General features: G+C 46.1%; 1 protein-coding gene across 4 annotated transcripts; it reads left to right on the top strand.

The window, feature by feature from the left end:
• Positions 1 to 1,889: 1,889 nt before the first annotated feature.
• Positions 1,890 to 24,856, top strand: LOC139253801 (zinc finger protein 432-like). Of its 4 annotated transcripts, none has more exons than XR_011591985.1 (2): positions 1,890 to 1,968; positions 11,886 to 12,927. XR_011591985.1 is itself a non-coding variant. In XM_070873556.1 (2 exons), the coding sequence occupies exon 2, from the start codon at positions 23,686 to 23,688 to the stop codon at positions 24,721 to 24,723; it is 1,038 nt and encodes a 345-aa protein (XP_070729657.1). In that variant the 5' UTR covers positions 1,943 to 1,968; positions 23,579 to 23,685; the 3' UTR covers positions 24,724 to 24,856. The 4 variants fall into 4 exon arrangements, 3 of the variants coding, with proteins under 3 accessions (XP_070729657.1, XP_070729656.1, XP_070729658.1); XM_070873556.1 differs by lacking the exon at positions 11,886 to 12,927 and adding an exon at positions 23,579 to 24,856 and having other exon boundaries at positions 1,943 to 1,968; XM_070873555.1 differs by lacking the exons at positions 1,890 to 1,968; positions 11,886 to 12,927 and adding exons at positions 15,957 to 16,153; positions 23,579 to 24,856.
• Positions 24,857 to 25,061: the final 205 nt, after the last annotated feature.

Here is a 25,061-nt window from a genome sequence, read left to right as displayed (position 1 = left end):
CGCTCTGAGACATCCTTGACCCTTGCACCAGGGAGGCAACATACCATCCTGGAGTCTCGGTTGCGTCCGCAGAAACGCCTATCTATTCCCCTCACCATCGAATCCCCTATCACTATCGCTCTCCCACTCTTTTTCCTGCCCTCCTTTGCAGCAGAGCCACCTACGGTGCCATGAACTTGGCTGTTGCTGCCCTCCCCTGATGAGTCATCCTCCCCAACAATACTCAAAGCAGTGTATCTGTTTTGCAGGGGGATGACCACAGGGGACCCCTGCACTATCTTTCTTGCACTGCTCTTCCTGCTGGTCTTCCATTCCCTATCTGGCTGTGGACCCTTCTCCTGCGGTAAGACCAAGTCACTACACGTGATACTCACGTCATTCTCAGCATCGTGGATGCTCCAGAGTGAATCCACCCTCAGCTCCAATTCCGCAACGCGGACCGTCAAGAGCTCGAGGCGGATACACTTCCTACACACGTAGCGCCCAGGGACACCGGACGTGTCCCCGAGTTCCCACATGGTACAGGAGGAGCATATCACATGGCCGAGCTCTCCTGCCATGTCTTAACCTTAGATACCCTTAAATTGGTAATAACAATGTTACAGTTCACTTCCTGCTATAAAAAAGAAAAGAAAAGCTACTCACCAATCACCAGCCAATCACTTACCCCATTGGCTGTGACGTCACTTTTTGATTACTTTCTACTTCTATTTTGCTGGATCTCGATCTCCCGCTGGGCTTTTGACAGGTCGCTCCCCTCTCACCAACTGCCGCTGGCTCTCGATCTCCTGCTGGGCTTTTGACAGGTCGCTCCCCTCTCACCAACTGCCGCTGGCTCTCGATCTCCCGCTGGGCTTTTGACAGGTCGCTCCCCTCTCACCAACTGCCGCTGGCTCTCGATCTCCTGCTGGGCTTTTGACAGGTCGCTCCCCTCTCACCAACTGCCGCTGGCTCTCGATCTCCCGCTGGGCTTTTGACAGGTCGCTCCCCTCTCACCAACTGCCGCTGGCTCTCGATCTCCCGCTGGGCTTTTGACAGGTCGCTCCCCTCTCACCAACTGCCGCTGGCTCTCGATCTCCCGCTGGGCTTTTGACAGGTCGCTCCCCTCTCACCAAATTTGTAGGATCTTGCGGAGACATCATTGGTGGTAATTCTCCAGCGACTTGAGGTGTCTGCTGTACATGGTCCATGTCTCTGAGCCATACAGGAGGGCGGGTATTACTACAGCCCTTAGACCATGAGCCTGGTGGTAGGTTTGAGGGCCTGGTCTTTGAACACTCTTTTCCTCAGGCGGCCGAAGGCTGCACTGGCGCACTGGGGGCGGTGTTGGATCTGGTGGTCAATGCCGGCCCTTGTTGATGAGAGGCTCCCGAGTTTTGGGAAATGGTCCCCGGCCGGTGTCCAGGGCCCACGCCGTGGACCTTGCTGACTGGGGGGCAGTGCTGCGCGGCCTGGCCCGGCGGGGACAGACTGCTGGAGGACCTTTATCTGATGGAGGTTTAGTGTAAGGCCCGAGCTCTGGGAGCCTCAGTAAATACATCACAATGTCCTGGAGTGGGACCCAGGGGCAAAGGTCACCGCCCGTTAAACATTCAACATTTAAACCCAACCACCAAGCTCCGAGCGCGAGCCTCGCTCAACCCACATCAGCGCCTCAGGGGCGGCCCCGTGCGGGGCTCTCCGGGGATGCGGATTGGTAGGAGCGCCTGTCACTCAGAGTATGGGAGGCGGGTTTCCGGAGCGGAGCAGTCCTGGAGAAGGGGATTGGCCAGCGCGCCTGTCACTTAGAGTGAGGGAGGCGGGTTGTCGGGGCTGGGCTCTCCCGGGGGAAGGTGATTGGCCCGAGTGCCTGTCACTCAGAGTGAGGGAGGCGGGTTTCCGGGGCGGGCCCGGGCCTCAGTGGGACTCGGAGGTCGAGCAGTGTGTTTGGGCCGGGCGCTAGTGACGCTGCGCTGGGCTCTTGTGTCGGTGAGTTGGAGCCGGTGGGAGCGGCTGAGAGCGGTCGCCTGGTTTTATGCTCCGGGGGGTGGGGGGATATAGATATGTGAAGAGAAAAAGGTTAGTAAAGACAAACGTAGGTACCCTGCAGTCACAATCAGGGGAAGTCATAACTGGGAACAAAGAAATGGCAGACCAATTGAACAAGTACTTTAGTTCGGTATTCACTAAGGAGGACACAAAAAACCTTCCGGATATGAAAGGGGTCAGAAGGTCGAGTAAGAAGGAGGAACTGAGGGAATTCCTTATTAGTCGGGAAATTGTGTTGGGGAAATTGATGGGATTGAAGGCCGATAATTCCTCAGGGCCTGATGGACTGCATCCCAGAGTACTTAAGAAGGTGGAAATAGCGGATGCACTGACAGTCATTTTCCATCATTCCATAGACTCTGGATCAGTTCCTATGGAGTGGAGGGTAGCCAATGTAACCTCACTTTTTAAAAAAGGAGGGAGAGAGAAAACAGGGAATTATAGACCGGTCAGCCTGACCTCAGTAGTGGGTAAAATGATGGAATCAATTATTAAGGATGTCATAGCAGCGCATTTGGAAAGAGGTGACATATGTCCAAGTCAGCATGGATTTATGAAAGGGAAATCATGCTTGACAAATCTGGAATTTTTTGAGGATGGTTCTAGTAGAGTGGACAAGGGAGAACCAGTTGATGTGATGTATTTGGACTTTCAGAAGGCTTTCGACAAGGTCCCACACAAGAGATTAATGTACAAAGTTAAAGCACATGGGATTGGGGGTAGTGTGCTGATATGGATTGAGAACTGGTTGTCAGACAGGAAGCAAAGAGTAGGAGTAAATGGGGACTTTTCAGAATGGCAGGCAGTGACTAGTTGGGTACCACAAGGTTCTGTGCTGGGGCCCCAGCTGTTTACATTGTACATTAATGATTTAGATGAGGGGATTAAATGTAGTCTCTTCAAATTTGCAGATGACACTGAGTTGGGTGGCAGTGTGAGCTGTGAGGAGGATGCTATGAGGCTGCAGAATGACTTGGATAGGTTAGGTGAGTGGGCAAATGTATGGCAGATAAAGTATAATGTGGATAAATGTGAGGTTATCCACTTTGGTGGTAAAAACAGAGACAGACTATTATCTGAATGGTGACAGATTAAGAAAAGGGGAGGTGCAACGAGACCTGGGTGTCATGGTACATCAGTCATTGAAGATTGGCATGCAGATAAAGCAGGTGGTTAAGAAAGTAAATGGCATGTTTGCCTTCATAGCAAGGGGATTTGAGTACAGGGGCAGGGAGGTGTTGCTACAGTTGTACAGGGCCTTGGTGAGACCACACCTGGAGTATTGTGAACAGTTTTGGTCTCCTAACCTGAGGAAGGACATTCTTGCTATTGAGGGAGTGCAGCGAAGGTTCACCAGACTGATTCCCGGGATGGCGGGACTGACATATCAAGAAAGACTGTATCAACTGGGCTTGTATTACTGGAGTTCAGAAGAATGAGAGGGGATCTCATAGAAACGTTTAAAATTCTGATGGGTTTCGACAGGTTAGATGCAGGAAGAATGTTTCCAATGTTGGGGAAGTCCAGGGGTCACAGTCTAAGGATAAGGGGTAAGCCATTTAGGACCGAGATGAGGAGAAACTTCTCCACCCAGAGAGTGGTGAACCTGTGGAATTCTCTACCACAGAAAGTAGTTGAGGCAAATTCACTAAATATATTCAAAAAGGAGTTAGATGTAGTCCTTACTACTGGGGGGATCAAGGGGTATGGCGAGCAAGCAGGAATGGGGTACTGAAGTTGCATGTAAAGCCATGAACTCATTGAATGGCGGTGCAGGCTCGAAGGGCCGAATGGCCTACTCGCTGCACCTATTTTCTATGTTTATATGGGGGGTGAGGGCCGGGGTAAGGGGGATGAAGGTGAGGGTTGGGGTATGGGGGGCGAGGGCTGGGGGATGGTGGTGAGGACTGGGGGGAATGGGGGATGAGGAGGAGGGGGAAATTGGAGGGTTAGGATGGGGGGATGAGGGTTGGAGTGAGGGCTGGGGTAAGGGGGGGTGGGTGTGAGGACTGGGGGGAATGGGAGGGTTAGGATGGGAGGGATGAGGGTTGGAGTGAGGGCTGGGGTAAGGGAGGGATGGTGGACGAGGGCTGGGGTAAGGGGGGGATGGTGGGTGAGGGCTGGGGTAAGGGGTGGATGGGAGGTGGGGGCTGGGGTAAGGGGTGGATGGGAGGTGGGGGCTGGGGTAAGGGGTGGATGAGGGGTGGATGGGAGGTGGGGGCTGGGGTGATGGGGGGTGAGGGCTGGGGTAAGTGGGGGTGGTGGGTGAGGGCTGGGGTAAGGGGGGATGGGAGGTGAGGGCTGGGGTAAGAGGGGGATGGGAGGTGAGGGCTGGGGTAAGGGGGGGATGGGAGGTGAGGGCCGGGGTAAGGGGGGGATGGGAGGTGAGAGCTGGGGTAAGGGGGGGATGGGAGGTGAGGGCTGGGATGAGGGGGGGGTTGGGAGGTGAGGGCTGGGATGAGGGGAGGGGAGATTGAAGAGGAGTGGGGGGGGGATGTGTTTGCTCCAGTCTGTACTATATATAAAACGTGTTTAATTTTGTTTTGGATCGTTACAGAGGGGAAACTCATTGAAATTGTGTTTGCAATGACAGGGTCTGCTGCCTAGTGAGTGAGCCACAGTCCTGGCTAGTGGGTACAGGATGTGCTGCAGAGGGGACAGATCGAATGTTTAATCTATTGGAAGGAAATGCACCTAATTACGTACCTGCCAAGTCTGTTATTTGGAATGGGCACAATATAACGTATAATTTTTAAATTAACAAAACGCAGCCGTGCCTTCAGCTGCCTGTACCCTGAGCTCTGGATTCTCTCCCTAAGCCTCTCTGCCTCTCTACCCCTCTCCTTTAAAGCGCTCCTTAAAACCTACCACTTTTCGCAGCTTTTGGTCACCTGTCTTAATATCTCCTCATGTGGCTCAGTGTTGACACCAATTCGATAAAGAAGTGGGGTGAAATGAAACTTTTTTTTAAACACAGCGAGTTGTTGTGATCTGGAACTACTTTTGAAGTGTACTTGTGGTTGTAATGTGGGAAACATGGCCGTCAATCTGCACACGGCAAGCTCCCACAAACAGCGACCAAATAATATGTATTTGTTGATGTTGGTTGAGAGATAAATATTGGCCAGGGCATTGTGGATAACTTCCCCTGCTTTTCAAAATAGTGCCATGAGATCTTTTACATCCACCTGAGGGGGTAGACGGGCGCTCAGTTTAAGAGTTTATCCGAAAGACGGCACCTCCGACAGTGCAGTGCTCCCTCAGCACTGCATTGGTGTGTCAGCCTAGATTTTGTGCTCAAGGTTCTGGAGCAGGACTTAAACCCATTACCTTCGGAGTCTTAAAAAAAACAAATTGGTAATACGGAAACATAGACAGGAGGAGTTGGGGGCAAGTCTTGGTGCAATTACCTCCCTCCTGTCACACTCTATGAAGGCACAGTTTTAAGAGGATAACTTCTTTACCCAGAGAGTGTTGAGAATGTGGAATTCGCTGCCGCATGGAGTTGTTGAGGAGAATAGCATAGATGCAATTAAGGGGAAACTAGGTTCTTTATTATTCTTTATTGTCATCCTTTATTATCAGGGTCCCCCCCCCCCCACCCTCCTTACCATTCGAGCCTGCTCCCCCGTTCAATAAGATCATGGTTAATCTTTGACCTTAACTCTACTTCCCCGCCCAATCCCCATATCCCTTGATTTCCCCCAGAGTCCAAAAATCTATCAATCTCAGCCTTAAATATACTCAGAGACTCGGCATCCATAGCCCTTTGGGTTAGAGAATTCCAAAGATTCAAATCCCTCTCAGCGAAGAAATTTCTCCTCATTTCGGTCTCAAATGACCGACCGCTTATCCTGAGACTATGTCCCCTGGTTCTAGACTCTCCAGACAGGGGAAACAACCTCTCAGCATCTACCCTGTCAATCTCCCTCAGAATCTTGTGTTTCAATGAGAACACCTCTCTTTCTTCTTAACTCCGGAGCGTATGGGCCCAATGTACATTGGGGAAGGGGGATGGGATGAGGAGGGGAAATGGTGAGGTGGAGGAGGGATGCAAATAATCCCCATAATATAATGGAGGGTAATCTTAGTCATGGGTTAAAGACAATCTGTGCGTGGGATCTTCTGTTTTTGTGAGGAGGGCTGTCATCTATTGTAAGGTGTGTATGTGTGTGCTTAAATTAGACTTGTAGTGTGAAGAATCTGCTCGTAGCTGGAGTATGGGTAAGAAATGATGGAGTCAGCAACAACAGGAAATGATGCTGTATCAGGACTATCTCAGTCACACACTGTCGCTGACTTGTGTCTGACAGTTTCTAACAGAGGACATGTCATGCTGCAATAATGGTGTGTGTTAATCCCGTAGAAAGAAAGACTATATCGTGTTTTTCACAAGCTCAGGACATCCCAAAGTGCTTTACAGCCAATGAAGTACTTTTGAAGCGTAGTCAGTGTTGTAAAGTAGGAATGGCAGCAGCCAATTTGCGCACAGCAGGATCCCACAAACAGCAATGTGACAATGACCAGCTCATCTGTTTTAGTGATGTTGGTTGAAGGATAAATATTGACCCAGGATACTGGGGAGAACTCCCCTGCTCTCCTTCCCAGTAGGAAACTTGGTGTTGCCTGACTTTGCATTTTATTTAAATTTCAGGATATCTTGTGAGCTGGAGGAGGGCAGGAATCTTACTGTGAATCTAATGTTGTTGAAGTATAGAAAGCTCAGTACTTCTGTTCATAGTTCAGCTGATTCTGCATGACTTAACTCAGTATGTCCTGGCTCAGTGTGATTGGGACAGTCATGCCACATACTGTGTTGATGCAAAGTAGTTTGAGATTGATGGCGAGGGGAGATGTGCAGAGTAACTTTGAAGATCAATAGTTTCCATTGACCGTGGGCCAGGAGAGAGTTTGACTCCACTTCAGCTTTGTATCAACTGCACCATTATGAAGTGAGGTTAAAACAGTTGGTCCAGCTAAGAATTTATTTTAAAATTCACATTTTAATCCTTCTAATTTTAACAGAGCCCCGACTCTGCTGTCAGCACCTAGAATCGTAGAAAAACACAACACACGAGGAGGCCATTCGGTCCATCGTGCCTGTGCTGGCTCTTTGAAAGAGCTGTCCCATTAGTCTCACTCCCCTGCTCTTACTCCAGAGCCCTGTGAATGTCTCCTAGTCAACAATTTATCCAATTCTCTATTGAATCTGCTTCCACCACCCTTTCAGGCAGGGCACTCCAGATCACCATAACTCGCTGTGCAAAAATGTATCCCCTCATTTACACCCTAAACTCACTGCCTCAGAGAGCTGTGGAAGCTGGGATATTGAATACATTTAAGACAGAAATAGACAGTTCCTTAAACGATAAGGGAATAAGGGGTTATGGGGAGCGGGCAGGGAGGTGGACCCGAGTCCATGATCAGATCAGCCATGATATTGAATGGTGGAGCAGGCTCAAGGGGCCGTATGGCCTACTCCTGCTCCTATTTCTTATGTTATACCAGACAAGAGTACACGTAAATATTATTCATATGGACTTCAAATAAGAAGATAAATGAAATGAAAGCATGTAATGTTTGATGCAGGACTTAATGCAATTATCAAATAATAATCATGACTATTGTAAAACCAATCGACCAATCTATTCAATTCATTAGTAAGAAAAACTGATGTAAATAATTAACCTGTTAACCTGTGGATTCTTTCATGGCATAAAACTGGAAAATTAATGCACAAGGTTATTCACAACTGATTTTACACAGGATGTACGGCACAGAAACAGGCCTTTCGGCACAACTAGTCCGTGCTAGCGTTTATGCTCCACTCGCACCTCCTCCTGTCTTTCCTCATCTAAATCTAACAACATAATCCTCTGCTCCCTTCTCCCTCTTATGGTTGTCCTGATATTAATATCGCATTTCTTGTATCGTCCTTGTAAATCTTCTCTGCGCCCTCTCCAGTGCCTCTATATCCTTTTTATAATCTGGTGACCAGAACTGCACGCAGTACTCTGCAAATATGGTCTAACCAAGGTTTGATACAGGTTCAGCATAATGGCCCTACTTTTCAATTCTATCCCTCTAGAAATAAAGCCTAGTGCTTGGTTTGCTTTTTTATGGCCTTGCTAACCTGTGGCACAACTTTTAGTGATTGGTGTATCTGTACTCCAAGATCCCTTTTTTCCTCTACCCCACCCAGACTTGCACCTTCCAAGTAATAAGTGACCTTCCTATTCTTCCTACCAAAATGTACTACCTCGCATTTATGTGTTGAACTTCATTTGCCAATTATTTGCCCATTCTGCAAGTTAATTAATGTCCTCCTGTAATTTGTCGCATTTCTCAGTATTCACTCTTTCCCCCCCCCCCCCCCCCCCAAATTTGGTACCATCCGCAAATTTAGAAATTGTGTTTTTGATTTCAAAGTCTAAATGGTTAATGTGAACAGCAGTGGTCCCAGCCCTGATCCTTGTGGAAGACCATTACCCACCATCTGCCACTGTGAATAGCTACCCTTTACAGCCACTCTCTGCATTCTGTCTTGCAGCCAGCTTGCATCCCATTTTGCCACTTGTCACGTGACATTCTATTGTCTGACCTTATTCATTAGTCTATTATGGGGTACCTTATCGAAGGCCTTTCAAAAATCTAGATAAATTAAACCTACTCCATTACCATTGTCTACTCTCTCTGTTACTACTTTAAAATATTCAATAAGTTTGGTCAAGCAGAGTTTTCCCTTTTTTGAAATCCATGCTGACTATTCATTATTATACTTTTTATTTCTAGACGTTCTATTTTCTCCTTTAGTAGGGATTCCATTATTTTTCCAACCACCGATGTTAAGCTGACTAGTCTGTAATTATCTAGACATGTTCTATTCTCCTCCTTAAATATAGGTACTCCGTTAGCTGTTTGCCAGTCCTCTGGCAATACACCTTTTTCTGAAGAATTATTAAATATGTGCAGTAATGTCTCTGATATCTCTTCCTTAGATTCTTTTAAAATACGTGGATGCCAGGGATTTTATCCTGAGTTTGATTAGTTTATTTAATGTATCCCCTTTCTTTATTTTAAATGCACTTCTCATTACTCATGTCATGTCCACCTGTTCTATCTAAATACCGAAGCAAAATAATGATTTAATATTTCTGCCATCCCGCTATCGTTACTTGTGGCCTTGCCTGTCTATCCTTTAGTGGCCCTATTCTCACCCAACCTTCCTTTTCTATTACCTTCCTGTAAAATATTTAATTTTGTTTTATGTTCCTTGATAATTTCACTTCATATTTCCTCTTTGCCTTCCTAATTTTTTTTTTTTTTACTTCTCTCCTGATCTCCTTTGTATTCTCCCTTATCATGCCCTACCCTGTTGTTTATCTACTTAATGTATGCTTCTTTCCTTACCCTCAATTGGTCAAATCACTTTCAATCACCTGATGCCCCAAATCATTTCCACCATCTACAAGGTACAAGTCAGGAATGTGATGGAATACTCTCCATGTACCTGGATGAGTGCAGCTGCAGCACCACTCAAGATGCTCGACACCATTCAGGATAAAGCAGCCGCTTGATTGGCACCCCACCCACCACCTTCATCATTCACTCCCTTCACCACTTTCGCACTGGGAGGGAGGAACTATCACTAAAGTAGTAGTACTCGGTAAAATAATGGGACTAAAGGCGGACAAGTCTCTTGGACCTGATGGCTTGCATTGTAGGGTCCTAAAAGAAGTGGCTGCAGAGATAGTGGCGGCATTGGTTGTAATCTACCAAAATTCCCTGGATTCTGGGGAGGTCCCAACGGATTGGAAAACCACAAATGTAACGCCCTATTTAAAAAAGGAGGCAGACAAAAAGCAGGAAATATAGACCAGTTAGCCTAACATCTGTCGTTCGGAAAATGTTGGGAGTCCATTATTAAGCAAGCAGTAGCAGGACATTTGGAAAAGCATAATTCAATCAAGCAGAGTCAGCATGGGTTTATGAAGGGGAAATCATGTTTGACAAATTTGCTGGTGTTCTTTGAGGATGTAACGAGCAGGGTGGATAAGGGGGAACCAGTGTATTTGGATTTCCAGAAGGCATTTGATAACGTGCCATGTAAAAGGTTACTGCACAAGATAGAAGTTCCCGGGGTTATCATGGATTGAGGATTGGCTAACGAACAGAAAACAGAGAGTCGAAATAAATGGATTATTTTCCGGTTGGCAAATGGTAACTCGTGGGGTGCTGCAGGGATCGGTGCTGGGGCCTCAACTATTTACAATCTATATTAATGACTTGGATGAAGGGACCGAATGTAATGTAGCCAATTTGCTGATGATACAAAAAGGATGGGAGAGCAAATTGTGAGGAGAGGAGACACATGAAATCTGCAAAGAGATATAGACAGGCTGAGTGAGTGGGCAAACATTTGGCAGGTGGAATACAACGTGGTACAATGTGAGGTTGTCCACTTTGGCAGAAAAAATAGAAAAGCACATTGCAATTTTTCTCCATTTAAATTGTAGAGTGCTGCAGTACAGAGGGACCTGGGGTCCTTGTGCATGAAACGTAAAGTTAGTATGCAGGTACAGCAAGTGATCAGGCAGGCAAATGGAATGTTGGTCTTTATTGCAAGGGGGTTAGAGTATAAAAGCAGAGAAGTCCTGCTACAACTGTACATGGTATTGGTGAGGCCACACCTGGAGTACTGCGTACAGTTTTGGGCTTCGTATTTAAGGATTATACTTACATTGGAGGCTGTTCAGTGAAGGCTCACTAGGTTGATTCTGGAGATGAGAGGGTTGACTTATGAAGGTAGGTTGAGTAGGTTGGGCCTATACCCATTGGAGTTTAGAAGAATGAGAGGTGATCTTATCGAAACATATGATATGAAGGGGGCTCGACAAGGTGGATGCAGAGAGGATATTTCCATTCATAGGGGAAACTAAAATTGGGGGACATAGTCTTAGAATAAGGGGCCACCCATTTAAAACTGAGATTAGGAGGAATTTCTTCTGAGGGTTGTAAATCTGTGGAATTCTCCATCCCAGAGAGCTGTGGAGACGGGGTCATTGAATATATTTAAGGTGGAGATAGACAGATTTTTGAGTGATAAGGGAGTAAAAGATTATGGGGAGTGGGCAGGGAAGTGGAGCTGAGTCCATGATCAGATCAGCCATGATCTTATTGAATGGCGGAGCAAGCTCGAGGGGCCAGGTGGCCGACTCCTGCTCCTATTTCTTATGTTATGTTCTTAATTAGAGACCCTGTCCCTTTTATTGATGAATTTAAAATGTCTATATTAAAATGTGAGCCAGTGGGTTGTGAGCCCCAGAGCCTTGTGTCCACTAAGGGCAATAAAGGCCCCCAGCCTCCCCTGGCCCCAGGCACTGAATAAGGGACTGCACAAAGTCGTGCGCTGCAGCTCAGACAATCAGCGGCTCAAGTCCCGCCCCTCGGGCTGCCCGATTGTTGGTTGGAGGACCCGCTGGCTCGCTGCTCCAGGCCGCTCCACTCGCTCCCCATTGGTCGGAAGCTCCCGTCAATCAGGCCGTTGTCCCATGACACGTGTCCTTCGAGCGCGCTCCGTCAAACTGGTGGAAACTGGTCTCGGGACCCGGATGTACGGACTATCGGGTTTGGATTTCCCTTTATTCTCTCCCTATCTCCCCCATCAAGAAGGAAAAAATGTTGGAGATGATGTAATGGGTTTGTAATTTAGCATGGGGAGTAGGGATAATGTGTGTGATAGGGATTTACAGCTGTGGGGACACCAGAGAGGAATGTGTGTACCATAGAAACTAGAATTGACTGTTCTGAATTTCTATCCTGTCCTCAGTGATGATTTTTGTAAACTCCTTTTACAGGGGATTAGAAAGGGAAGATTTGTAGATGGGAAACTCACACCAAACATCACCAAGATCTGACAGTCACTCAATCCACCGCAACATGAATATCATCGGCCTTTGAATGTGGAAAGAGAAATGTTTGTCTCTTGTCTGTGGGAAAAGCGTGAGCCGATCAAGTGGCAGTAAGGAATGCAAAATTCCAAAGGGGCTTTACCCGCTGCCCGAAACACCAACAACAACCTCAAAAAAACACTATCAGATTTGTCAAGTACAATTTCCCCTTCATAAATCCGTGTTGATTCTGTCCAATCCTGTTATTACTTCCGAAGTGCCCTGTTACCACGTGTTTAATAATAGATTCCAGCATTTTCTCTACTACTGATTTCATGGCTACTGGTACTGCACGGCTTAGATACAGAGTAAATCTCACTCCATCCTATCCCAAACAATACCAGGGTTGATACAGAGTAAATCTCAGTCTACAATATCCCAAATACTCCCAGGGCACGTACAGCATGGGTTAGATACAGAGTAAAGCTCCGTCTACACAGTCCCATCAAACACTCCCCAGGCAGGTACAGTACAGGTTAGACACAGAGTATATCTTCCTCTACTCTGCCTCAAGTACTCCCAGGACATGTACAACACGGGTCAGATACAGAGAAATCTCCACCCATGACTAGACCACACCCACTGACTGCTTAACCAGAAGGCAATGCAGGTCAGCGAGCACAAGGGTGATGGGTGAGCTTGACTTGTTGTGAGTTAGGGCATGGGCAGCCAAGTTTTGGATCAACTCTAGTTTATGTCGGGTAGAATGTGGGAGGAGTGCGTTAGAATCGTCATGTCCAGAGGTGACAAAGGCATGGATGATGGCTTCAGCCGTGGATGACCTGAGGCAAGAGTGTAGACGGGCGATGTTTCAGAGGTGGATTAAGCAATCTTAGTTATGCTGCGCATAGGATATGTGGTCAAAAACTAATTTCGGGGTCAAGTATGACACCAAGGTTGCGAATAGTCTGGTTGAGCATCAGACAGAAGATGGAGTCGGTGGCTCAGGAACGGAGTTTGTGACGATGACAATTACAAATATTAAAATATTTCACAGGCTATCACGTGCAAAATGTGTGGACGAGTTTTTAAAATGAAATCGGTTCCAAAAATAGGTTAACTGATACAGAAAGTAACGGATTTCAAATATTATGCAAGACAGTCCAATAAAGGGATGGTTCAAAGGATTTCCGCTGAGTTTACAGTGAGGCACTGCAGTTAAGTCCACTACAACCACAAGTCATGTACTCAAACGGAACAAGTTTGAGGTTTGATATGATAGAAGGCGAACTAGGTGAGAAGTGATATAAGTTAGAGTAAGAAAAAGCACTAAAATTGAACAGTCGGTAACAGAAAATCAACTACTCTCCTCTGATCACGGAGAAACATGGAAACATAGAAAATAGATGCAGGAGTAGTCCATTCGGTCCTTTGAGCCTGCATCACCATTCAATAAGATCATGGGTGATCCTTCACCTCAGTACCCCTTTCCTGCTTTCTCTCCATACCCCTTGATCCCTTTAGCCGCAAGGGCCATATCTAACTCCCTCTTGACTATATCCAATGAACTAGCATCAACAACTCTCTGCGGCAAATAATTCCACAGGTTAACAACTCTCTGAATGAAGAAGTTTCTCCTCAGCTCAGTCCTAAATGGCTTACCCCTTATCCTTAGATTATGTCCCCTGGGGTCCCAGCAATGAGCCTTGCAGCACCCCACTAGTCACTGCCTGCCATTCTGGAAAGGACCCATTAATCCCGACTCTCTGCTTCCTGTCTGCCAACTAGTTCTCTATCCACGTCAGTACATATCCCCCAATACCATGTGATTTAATTTTGCACACAAATGTCTTGTGTGGGACCTTGTCAAAAGCCTTTTGAAAGTCCAAATACACCACATCCACTGGTTCTCCCTTGTCCACTCTACGAGTTACATCCTCAAAAAATTCTAGAAGATTTCTCAAGCATGATTTCCCTTTCATAAATCCATGCTGACTTGGACCAATCCTGTCACTGCTTTCCAAATGCGCTGCTATTATTTCTTTAATAATTGATTACAACATTTTCCCCACTACTGATGTCAGGCTAACCGGTCTATAATTCCCTGTTTTCTCTCTCCATTCTTTTTTTTTTTAACGTGGTGTTACATTAGCTACCCTCCAGTCCATAGGAACTGATCCAGTGTCGATAGACTGTTGGAAAATGATCACCAATGCATCCACTATTTCAAGTGCACTTCCTTAATTACTCTGGTATGCAGACTATCAGGCCCCAGGGATTTATCGGCCTTCAATCCTATCAATTTCCCTAACATAATTGCCCACCTAATAAAGATTTCCTTCAGTTCTTCCTTCTCACTAGATCCTCTGTCAGCTGGTATTTCCGGAAGGTTATTTGTGTTTTCCTTCGTGAAGACAGAACCAAAGTATTTGTTCAATTGGTCTGCCATTTCTTTGTTCCCCATTATAAATTCACCTGAAGCTGACTGCTAGGAAACCTACGTTTGTCTTCACTAATCTTTTTCTCCTCACATATCTATAGAAGCTTTTGCAGTCAGTGTTTATGTTCCCAGCAAGCTTCCACTCTACTCTATTTTCCCCCTCCTAATTTAACACTTTGTCTCCTCTGCTGGATTCTTAAATTTCTCCCAGTCCTCGGGTTTGTTGCTTTTTCTGGCCAATTTATATGCCTCTTTCTTGGATTTAACACTATCCTTAATTTCCCTTGTTAGCCACGGTTGAGCCACCTTCTCCGTTTTATTTTTACACCAGACAGGGATGTACAATTGTTGAAGTTCATCCATATGATCTTTAAATGTTTGCCATTGCCTATCCACCATCAACCCTTTAAGTATCATTAGCCAGTCTATTCTAGCCAATTTACGTCTCATACCATCGAAGTTACCTTTTCTTAAGTTCAGGACCCTCGTCTCTGAATTAACTGTGTCACTCTCCATCTTGATAAAGAATTCTACCATATTATGGTCACCCTTCCCCAAGGGCCCTCGCACAACAGGATTGCTAATTAGTCCTTTCTCATTACACATTACCCAGTCGAGGAAGTCCAGCCCTTTAGTTGGTTCCTCAATATATTGGTCGAGAAAACCATCTGTAATACACTCCAGGAAATCCTCCTCCACTGTATTGCTACCAGTTTGGTTAGTCCAATCTATATGTAGATTAAAGTCGCCCATGATAACTGCTGTACCTTTATTGCATGCATCCCTAATTTCTTGTTTGATGCTGTCCCCGACCTCACTCCTACTGTTTTGTGGTCTGTTCACAACTCCCACTAGCATGTTCTGCCCTTTGGTATTCCGCAGCTTCACCCATACAGATTCGACATCATCCAAACTAATGTCCTTCCTTACTATTGCGTTAATTTCTTCTTCAACCAGCAACGCTACCCCAGCTCCATTTCCTTTCTGTCTATCCTTCCTGAATGCTGAATATCCCTGGATGTTGAGTTCCCAGCTTTGGTCACCCTGGAGCCATGACTCCGTGATGCCAATTATATCATATTCGTTAATTGCTGCCTTCGCAGTTAATTCGTCCACCTTATTACGAATACTCCTTGCATTGAGGCGCAGAGCCTTCAGGCTTGTCTTTTTAACACACTTTGCCCCTTTAGAATTGTGCTGCAATGTGGCCTTTTTTGATTTTTGCCTTGGGTTTCTCTGCCCTCCACTTTTACTTTTCTTCTTTCTCTCTTTTGCTTCAAATATTCGACACACTGTTTGAAACAACGCTGATTTATTTCATATTTATACACAATATTAATCCCTAGCTCATATATAGGGGTTATTAAGATCATCAAAAACAAGCAATAACTGCCAGAATGAACATGGTTCAGTGTCCAATGCAATCACAGTAAATCCTGCTCCAGTCACAAATTCAGACTGGCAATGGCGGCGCTTTTGGTCAGCATGCCCCGCGGGGAGAATGTGCCGCACCGAGACACAGGAAGTCAGTGCGCAGGCGCGGATCGAGGCTGGGTTTGGAGCATGCGCGATCCGTGTAATGGCGGAAGAGACACGTTTCGAATTGGCTGCTCAGAATTGTCATTTTCAGCGGGTTGGAGGGGAGCAATGGATCAGCGGGGAGCTGAGGAGGCTTCATAAACAACCGGTGCCCGCCGCCATCCCGGAATAATAACCGCAATATCGGCGGTTGCATCTTCGGGGCTTTCTCCCGCTCGCAAACCCAGGCTAACGGCGGCCATTTTGGTGCAGGAAAGTAGGTTCAGCGCTCCGCCATCTTGATTCAGTGTGTAGCACAGCGCGTGTGTAGCCATCTTGGTACAGGAACAAAGTGAATTATGTCAGTGTCTGTTTCCAACCGGGTCCTCATGGGGAAAGAAATGGCTGAGATATTTTATTCTCAGTCTCCACACCTCGGATTTCTCACCATCTCCCCTAAAGGCAATGCTCAGTTCTGAGCTTACGGTTTATGTTTACACAATTACATAAGAACATAAGAAATAGGAGCAGGAGTAGGTCATTTTGCCCTTCGAGCCTACTCCGCCATTCAATAAGATCATGGCTGGCCTGATCATAGACTTAGCTCCACTTCCCTGCCCGCTCTCCATAACCCTTTACTCCCTTATCGCTCAAAAATCTGTCTATCTCCACCTTAAATATATTCAATGACCCAGCCTCCACAGCTCTCTGGGGCAGAGAATTCCACAGATTTACAACTCCCTGAGAGAAGAAATTCCTCCTCATCTCAGTTTTAAATGGGCGGCCCCTTATTTTAAGATGATGTCCTCTAGTTTTGGTTTCCCCTATGAGTGGAAATATCCTCTCTGCATCCACCTTGTCGAGCCCCCTCATTATCATTAAGTTTCAATAAGATCACCTCTCATTCTTCTGAACTCCAATGTGTATAGGCCAACCTACTCAACCTATCTTCATAAGTCAACCCCCTCATCTGAATCAATCTAGTGAACCTTCTCTGAACTGCCTCCAATGCAAGTATGTCCTTCCTTAAATACGGAGATCAAAACTGCACACAGTACTCCAGGTGTGGCCTCACCAGTACCATGTACAGTTGTAGCAAGACGTCCCTGCTTTTGTACTCTATCCCCCTTGCAATAAAGGCCAACATTCCATTTGCCTTCCTGATTACTTGCTGTATCTGCATACTAACTTTTTGTGTTTTCATGCACAAGGACTCCCAGGTCGCTCTCTAATGCAGCTCTTTTCAATTTTTCTCCATTTAAATTATAATTTGCTTTTCTATTATTTCTGCTAAATTGGATAACCTCACATTTTCCCACATTATACTCCATCTGCCAAATGTTTGCCCACTCATTTAACCTGTCTATATTCCTTTGAGTCCTCACAATTTTTGTATCAACAGCAAACTTGGCCCCTTCATCCAAGTCATTAATATAGATTGTAAATAGTTGAGGACCCAGCACCGATTCATACTAGTCATATTTGCCAACAGGAAAATGACCCATTTATCCCGACTCTCTGTTTTCTGTTTAGTCAATCCTCTATCCATGCTAATATATTACCCCCAACCATGTGAGCTTTTATCTTGTGCAGTAACCTCTTATGTGGCGCCTTATTGAATGCCTTCTGGAAATCCAAACACACCACATCCACTGCTTACCCCTTATCCACCCTGCTCATTACATCCTCAAAGAACTCCAGTGAATTTGTCAAACATGATTTCCCTTTCATAAAACCATGCTGAATCTGCTTGATTGAATCATGCTTTTCCAAATGTCCTACTACTGCTTCCTTAATAATGGACTGCAGCATTTTCCCAATGAGAGATGTTAGGTTAACTGGTATATAGTGTCCTGCTTTTTGTCTGCCTCCTTTTTCAAATAGGGGCGTTACATTTGCGATTTTCCAACCTGTTGGGACTGCCCTAGAATCCAGGAAATTTTGGTAGATTATACATAGAAACATAGAAATTAGATGCAGGAGCAGACCATTCGGCCCTTCGAGCCTGCACCGTCATTCAATAAGATCATGGCTGATCATTGAACATCAATACCCCTTTCCTGCTTTTTCTCCATATCCCTTGATCCCTTTGGTCATAAGGGCCATATCTAACTCCCTTTTGAATATATCTAACGAACTAGCCTCAACAACTTTCTGCGGTAGAGAATTCCACAGATTAACCACTCTCCGAGTGAAGAAGTTTCTCCTCATCTCGGTCCTAAATGGCTTACCCCTTATTCTTAGACTGTGAGTCCTGGTTCTGGAACTCCCCAGCAACAGGAACATTCTTCCTGTCTCTAACCTGCACAATCCCATCAGAATTTTATATGTTTCTCTGAGATCCCCTCTCTTTCTTCTAAACTCCAGTGGATACAAGCCCAGTTGATCCAGTCTCTCCTCATATGTCAGTCCTGCCATCCCGGGAATCAATCTGGTGAACCTTCGTTGTACTCCCTCAATAGCAAGAATGTCCTTCCTCAGATTAGGAGACCAAAACTGAACACAATATTCCAGGTGTGGTCTCACCAAGGCTCTGTACAACTGCAGTAAGACCACCCTGCTCCTATACTCAAATTCTCTCGCTATGAAGGCCAACATTCCATTTGCCTTCTTCACCGCCTGCCGTACCTGCATGCCAAACTTCAATGACTGATGTACCATGACACCCAGGTCTCGTTGCACCTCCCCTTTTTCTAATCTGTCACCATTTAGATAATATTCTGTCTTCCTGTTTTTGCCACCAAAGTGGATAACCTCCCATTTATCCACATTATACTGCATCTGCCATGCATTTTCCCACTCACCTAACCTATCCAAGTCACCCTGCAGCCTCTTAGCATCCTCCTCACAGCTCACACCGCCTCGCAGCTTAGTGTCATCTGCAAACTTGAATATATTACATTCAATTCCTTCATCTAAATCATTGATGTATATTGTAAATAGCTGGGATCCCAGCACTGAACCCTGCGGCACCCCACTGATCACTGCCTGCCATTCTGAAAAGGACACGTTTATTACAACCAATGCATTCACTATCTCTGCAGCCACTTCTCTTAAGACCCTAGGATGCAAGCCATCAGGTCCAGGGGACTTGTCCGCCTTTAATCCCATTATTTGATCTAGTACTACGTCATTAGTGATAGTGATTGTATTACGTTCCTCCCTACCTATAGCCCCTTGATTATCCACCATTGGGATGTTTTTAGTGTCTTCTACCATGAAGGACTCTTACTATCTGTTTTTATATTTTGTGCTAGTTTACTTTTATAATCTATCTTCCCTCGCAATCATTTTTTTAGTTGTTCTCTGCTGGCTTTTTAAACATTTCATAAATCTCTAGCCTCCCACTAGTCTTGGCCACACTGTATGCCTTTGTTTTCAATTTGATACCTTCCTTATTTCCTTAGTTAGCCACGGATGGTTATCCCTTCTCTTACAGTCTTTCCTTCTCATTGGAATATATTTTTGTTGCAGTTTATGAAATATCTCCTTAAATGCCTGCCACTGCTCATCAACTGTCCCATTCTTTAATCTATTTTCCCAGTTCACTTTTGCCAACTCTGCCCTCATACCATTGTAGGCTCCTTTAATTTAGCTTAGGACTCTGGTTTGAGAACCAACTTTCTCACCCTCCAACTGAATTTGAAATTCAACCTGTTAGCGCGAGCGAAATCCTGGAAGAATCACTCGTCACCCTGGGTTGGTTCCAAACATCAAAACGGTCTTTATTACACCGGCGGGGAGAAAGCTCTGGGTTACTTCAGGCACTGCTCTCCGCCGAACAAAGAAATTCATCGATATTTATATGTTTTACAACAGTTTATTACAATTACTCAGCCCATGTCGGTTGGACACAATCCAAGCATAACTATTATAAATTACAAATCGGTTTTTTTGGGCCAATGGCATTGGCCCCCAGGCACCAGGGTACTGCGTGATCATTTCATGTTTAACTGGGGCTTACTCATGGCCTCATGATATTCTCCAGACCCGCTTATCTCTGCTGTCCTTGGGTTCTGCCTGCACCTAACCTTATCTTAACCCAGTTACAGGAATTCCTTTGTTCAGTATTCTGCTAGGACATCTTGTCTGGTGGTTGCTGATTAGAGGCATTCTGCTGAGCTCGCCCTTTCCAGTGTTCCTGTACACGGAACTGCAGTGTCATCAGCTACCCAGAAATTTAGTCAAGCTGGTTAGCTGAATTCCCCTCGTGCTTTGCGGAATCCCTGGCAGCCATTTTATATCTGGCTGCCATTTTACACATACATACATACATATATTCAGCAGGTATCTTTGCCTTTGGAAGTGCCCTACAACAAACCATATTATGGTCACTCATTCCGAGAGGATCTTTTACTACGACATCATTTATTAATCCTGCCTCATTACACAGTACTAGATCTAAGATAGCCTGATCCCTGGTTGGTTCTGCAATGTACTGTTCAAGGAAACTATCCCGGATACACTCTATGAACACCTCCTCAAGACTACCCTGACCAATTTGCCTTGTCCAATCAACATGAAGTTTAAAATCACCCATAATTATTGCCGTTCCTTTATTGCAAGCCTCCATTATTTCTTGATTTATACTCCGTCCAACAGTGTAGCTACTGTTAGGGGGCCTATAGACTACGCCCACCAGTGACTTTTTCCCTTTATTATTCCTTATCTCCACCCAAACTGATTCAATATCTTGATCCTCTGAGCAAATATAATTTCTCACTAATGCACTGATCCCATCCTTTATTAACAGAGCTACCCCACCTCCTTTTCCTTTCTGTCTGTTCTTCCGAATTGTCAAATACCCCTGAATATTCAGTTCCCAATCCTGGTCACATTGCAACCACATCTCTGTAACGGCTATCAGATCATAACCATTTGTATCTATTTGTGCCGTCAACTCATCTATTTTGTTATGAATGTTATGTGCATTTAGACAGAGAGCTTTTAAATTTGTTTTTTTACCCTTTTTTCCTGCTTTTTTCCTCTGTCCTTCAAACTCACTTTCTACATTTTTGCTTTCTAATTCCAGCTTTACTTCCCTCCCTAATGAATCTATTTTCAGGTGCCCATCCCCCTGCCAAGCTGGTTTCATCCCTCCCCAACAGCACTAGCAAACGCCCCCGCGAGGATGTTAGTCCTGGCTCTGTTGAGATGCAACTCGTCCGGTTTGGACATGTCCCACCTCCCCTAGAAGCGGTCCCAATGCGTCAGGAATCTAAAGCCCTCCCTCCTGCACCATCTCTCCAGTCACGCAGTCATCTGCTCTATCTTCCTATTTCTGTACTCACTAGCTCATGTCACCGGGAATAATTTTAAATATTACACTAGACCCTGTCACTGTTTATAATTACACAAGACCTTGTCTCGGTTTATATTACATTCGACCCTGTCTCTGTTTATATTACACTAGACCCTGTTTTTGTTTATATTCCACTAGACTCTGTCCCTGTTTATATTACACTAGACCCTGTCCCTGTTTATATTACACTGGATCCTGCCTCTGTTTATATTACATTAGACCCTGTCCCTGTTTATATTACACCAGACCCTGTCCCTGTTTATATTACATTAGACAGTATCTCTGTTTATAAATAGAAGTATAGAGTACGAAAGTGTGGATATTATGATGAACTTGTACAAAGCACTGGTTCGGCCTCAACTGGAGTATTGTGCCCAATTGTGGGCAACACACTTTAGGAATAATGTGAAGGCCTTAGAGAGGATGCAGAAAAGATTTACGAGAATGATTCCAGGGATGAGGGACTTCAGTTACCTGGACAGACTGAAGAAGCTGGAGTTGCAAGGGGGTTAGAGTATAAAAGCAGAGAAGTCCTGCTACAACTGTACAGGGTATTGATGAGGCCACACCTGGAGTACTGCGTTCAGTTTTGGTCTCAGTGTTTAAGGAAGGATATACTTTCATTGGAGGCAGTTCAGAGAAGGTTCACTAGGTTGATTCCTGAGATGAGGGGGTTGACCTATGAAGAAAGGTTGAGTAGTTTGGGCCTATACACATTGGAGTTCAGAAGAATGAGAAGTGATCTTATTGAAACATAAAAGATACTGAGGGGGCTTGACAAGGTAGATGCAGAGAGGATGTTTCCACTCATAGGGGAATCTTGAACCAGGGGGCATAGTTTCAGAATAAGGGGTTGCCCATTTAAAACTTAGATGAGGGGGAATTTCTTCTCTTGAGTGTTGTAAATCTGTGGAATTCTCTGCCCCGGAGAGCTGTGGAGGCTGGGTCATTGAATATATTTAAGGTGGAGATAGACAGATTTTTGAGCGATATGGGAGTAAAGGTTTATGTGGAGTGGGCAGGGAAGTGGAACTGAGTCCATGATCGGATCAGCCATGATCTTATTGAATGGTTGAGGACCAGAGGACACAGATTTAAGGTGATGGGCAAAAGAACCAAAGGCGACACAAGAAAAAACCTTTTTGCATAGCGAGTGGTTAATATCTGGAATGCACGGCCTGAAAGGGTGGTGGAGGCAGACTCAATCACGGCTTTCAAAAGGGAGTTGGATAAGTGCCTGAAAGAAAAACAGTTGCAGGGCTGTGGGGTAAGAGCGGGGGAGTGGAACTGGCTGAGGTGCTCTTGCAGAGAACTGGCACGGGCTCGATGGGCCAAATGGTCTACTTCCATGCTGTAACCATTCTCTGATTCTATGTTTCTAACTCTATTAGAATAAGCCTCTTCCCTTCTCCCTCATTTGCTGATCTTAAGTGCATCGATACTGGAAGCACAGAGCAACCAATCCAGAGCCGCTCTGTATCAGGGTGGGCGCTGGATGCGGAAGTCGCTCCCTGGCCTCCTGTGTGGGTCTGTTTGTTGCATCAGTTTGAGCTGGAGTGGAGAGGGAGGGGTGAGGGCGGGGGAGGGGGGTTAGAAGCTGCTGGGTTTAATCCCCAGTACCTCTGAGCCCAGTCGGGTACCCAACAATTTCCGATGAGAGACTGTCAACGGCGGTGGATTCTAGGGGAGATTAGGTTGCGAAACAGACACTAGGTTCCGCACAATGTGGAAGAGTATTGGTTTAGGAACAAGTACATCTGTAGAGGCTTTCAATGTATAGATTTGTTTTAATCCATTCTTGGGATGTGGGTGTCGCTAGTAAGGCCAGAATATATTTCCAATTTCCATTTGCCCCTTGACAAGGTGATGGTGGGCCTTCTTCTCGAACCGCAGCAGTCCGTGTGGTGACGGTCCTCCCACAATGCTGTTAGGTGAGGAGTTCCAGGATTTTCACCCAGTGACAATGTAGGAACGGTGATATATGCCCAAGTCAGGATGGTGGGAGACTTGGAGGGGAACTTGGAGGTGATGGATTTCCCAAGCACCTGGTGCCTTGGTCCATCTAAGTGGGAGAGATTGTGGGTTTGGGAGGTTCTGTCAATGTTCTGGTCGAGTTGCAGATGTATAAAGTCCCTCCCCTTCACCCCACCCACCTCTCCCTCTATCCATCGAGGCCAGAGTCTTGTGTAGGCCCAGACCAGGTGGTGGGTTCCCGTCCCTGAAGGACATCAGTGACCAGTTGGGTTTTTATGACAATCCGACAGCTGTCATGGTCACTTTTTTTCTGCTGATGGCCGCACAAATAGCCAGGTTCATTCAGCTCAATTTCACAACCTGCCTTAGTGTTTTTGTGGGTTTTCTTTCACCCAACCTTTTTCCTGTTTGAAATTCATTTTACAGGGTATTAAACGGGGAGGATTTGTCGACCGGAGGCTCAAACCAAACATCACATTAAGATCTGACGGCCACTCGAATCATCGGGACCTGAATATCATCGGCCTTTGACCATGGAAGCAGAAAACACTGTTCACAGCGGGGAGAAACGATACACATGCTCTGTGTGTGGACAAGGCTTCAGCCTATCATCCAACCTGGAGAGACACAAGCGCAGTCACACTGGGGAGAAACTGTGTAAATGTGGGGATTGTGGGAAACGTTTCAAATGCCCGTCCCAGCTGGAAACACATCGGCGGGGTCACACTGGGGAGAGGCCGTTCACCTGCTCCGACTGCAGGAAGGGATTCACTACATCTTCCGACCTGCTGAGACACCAGCGAGTTCACACTGGGGAGAGGCCGTTCACCTGCTCTGAATGTGGGAAAAGATTCACTCAGTCATCCAACCTGCTGATACACCAGCGAGTTCACACTGGGGAGAGGCCGTTCACCTGTTCCGACTGCGGGAAGGGATTCACTCGGTCATCCAGCCTGCTGGAACACCAGCGAGTTCACACTGGGGAGAGGCCGTTCACCTGCTCTGAGTGTGGGAAGGGATTCACTGCATCATCCCACCTGCTGACACACCAGCGAGTTCACACTGGAGAGAGGCCGTTCACCTGCTCTGAGTGTGGGAAGGGATTCACTACATCATCCCACCTGCTGACACACCAGCGAGTTCACACTGGGGAGAGGCCGTTCACCTGCTCTGAGTGTGGGAAGGGATTCACTGAGTCATCCAACCTGCTGATACACCAGCGAGGTCACACTGGGGAGAGGCCGTTCACGTGCTCTGAGTGTGGGAAGGGATTCACTCAGTCATCCAACCTGCTGATACACCAGCGAGGTCACACTGGGGAGAGGCCGTTCACCTGCTCTGAGTGTGGGAAGGGATTCACTCAGTCATCCAACCTGCTGAAACACCAGCGAGTTCACACTGGGGAGAGGCTGTGCACCTGCTCCGATTGTGGGAAGGAATTCACTGAGACATCCAGCCTACTCTCACACCAGCGAGTTCACATTGTGGAGAGGCCGTTCACCTGCTCAGAGTGTGGGGAGGGATTCACTCGATCATCCCACCTGCTGACACACAAGCGAGATCACAAGTGACTGCAGGGGTGGGATTCTGCTGTTATTGCTGCTGTTAATCACATCCCGGGCTGAATCGTGTTCATTCTGAAAGTAGGGGTTTGTTTCCGCTGATGTTAATAACTCCTGTAACTGGATTGGAATTTGATATTTAGGATATATATAAATAAATTAGAGTTGCTTTCAACACATTTCTGTAGATTTTTGACTTTCCCGCCCGAGTATTTAGCATCACCTGGCTGGATCTCAGAGAGGACAATCTGGGGGGAGGATTGTATGGGGGGAGAACTTCAGCCTGGACACAGTCCTTCAGGGCCACACTGAGAGGGGCAAACGGCACTTTGGTCTTTTTCATCTCT

This window comes from Pristiophorus japonicus, unplaced genomic scaffold (genome assembly GCF_044704955.1).
Source record: "Pristiophorus japonicus isolate sPriJap1 unplaced genomic scaffold, sPriJap1.hap1 HAP1_SCAFFOLD_512, whole genome shotgun sequence".
Classification (NCBI taxonomy): domain Eukaryota; kingdom Metazoa; phylum Chordata; class Chondrichthyes; family Pristiophoridae; genus Pristiophorus; species Pristiophorus japonicus.
Note: the sequence above shows the minus strand (reverse complement) of the source record. Positions and strands in the feature narration are given on the sequence as shown.

Coding starts and splice junctions, on each gene's coding strand:
- LOC139253801 (XM_070873556.1), top strand. CDS start 23,686: ATGGAAGCAGAAAACACTGTTCACAGCGGGGAGAAACGATACACATGC.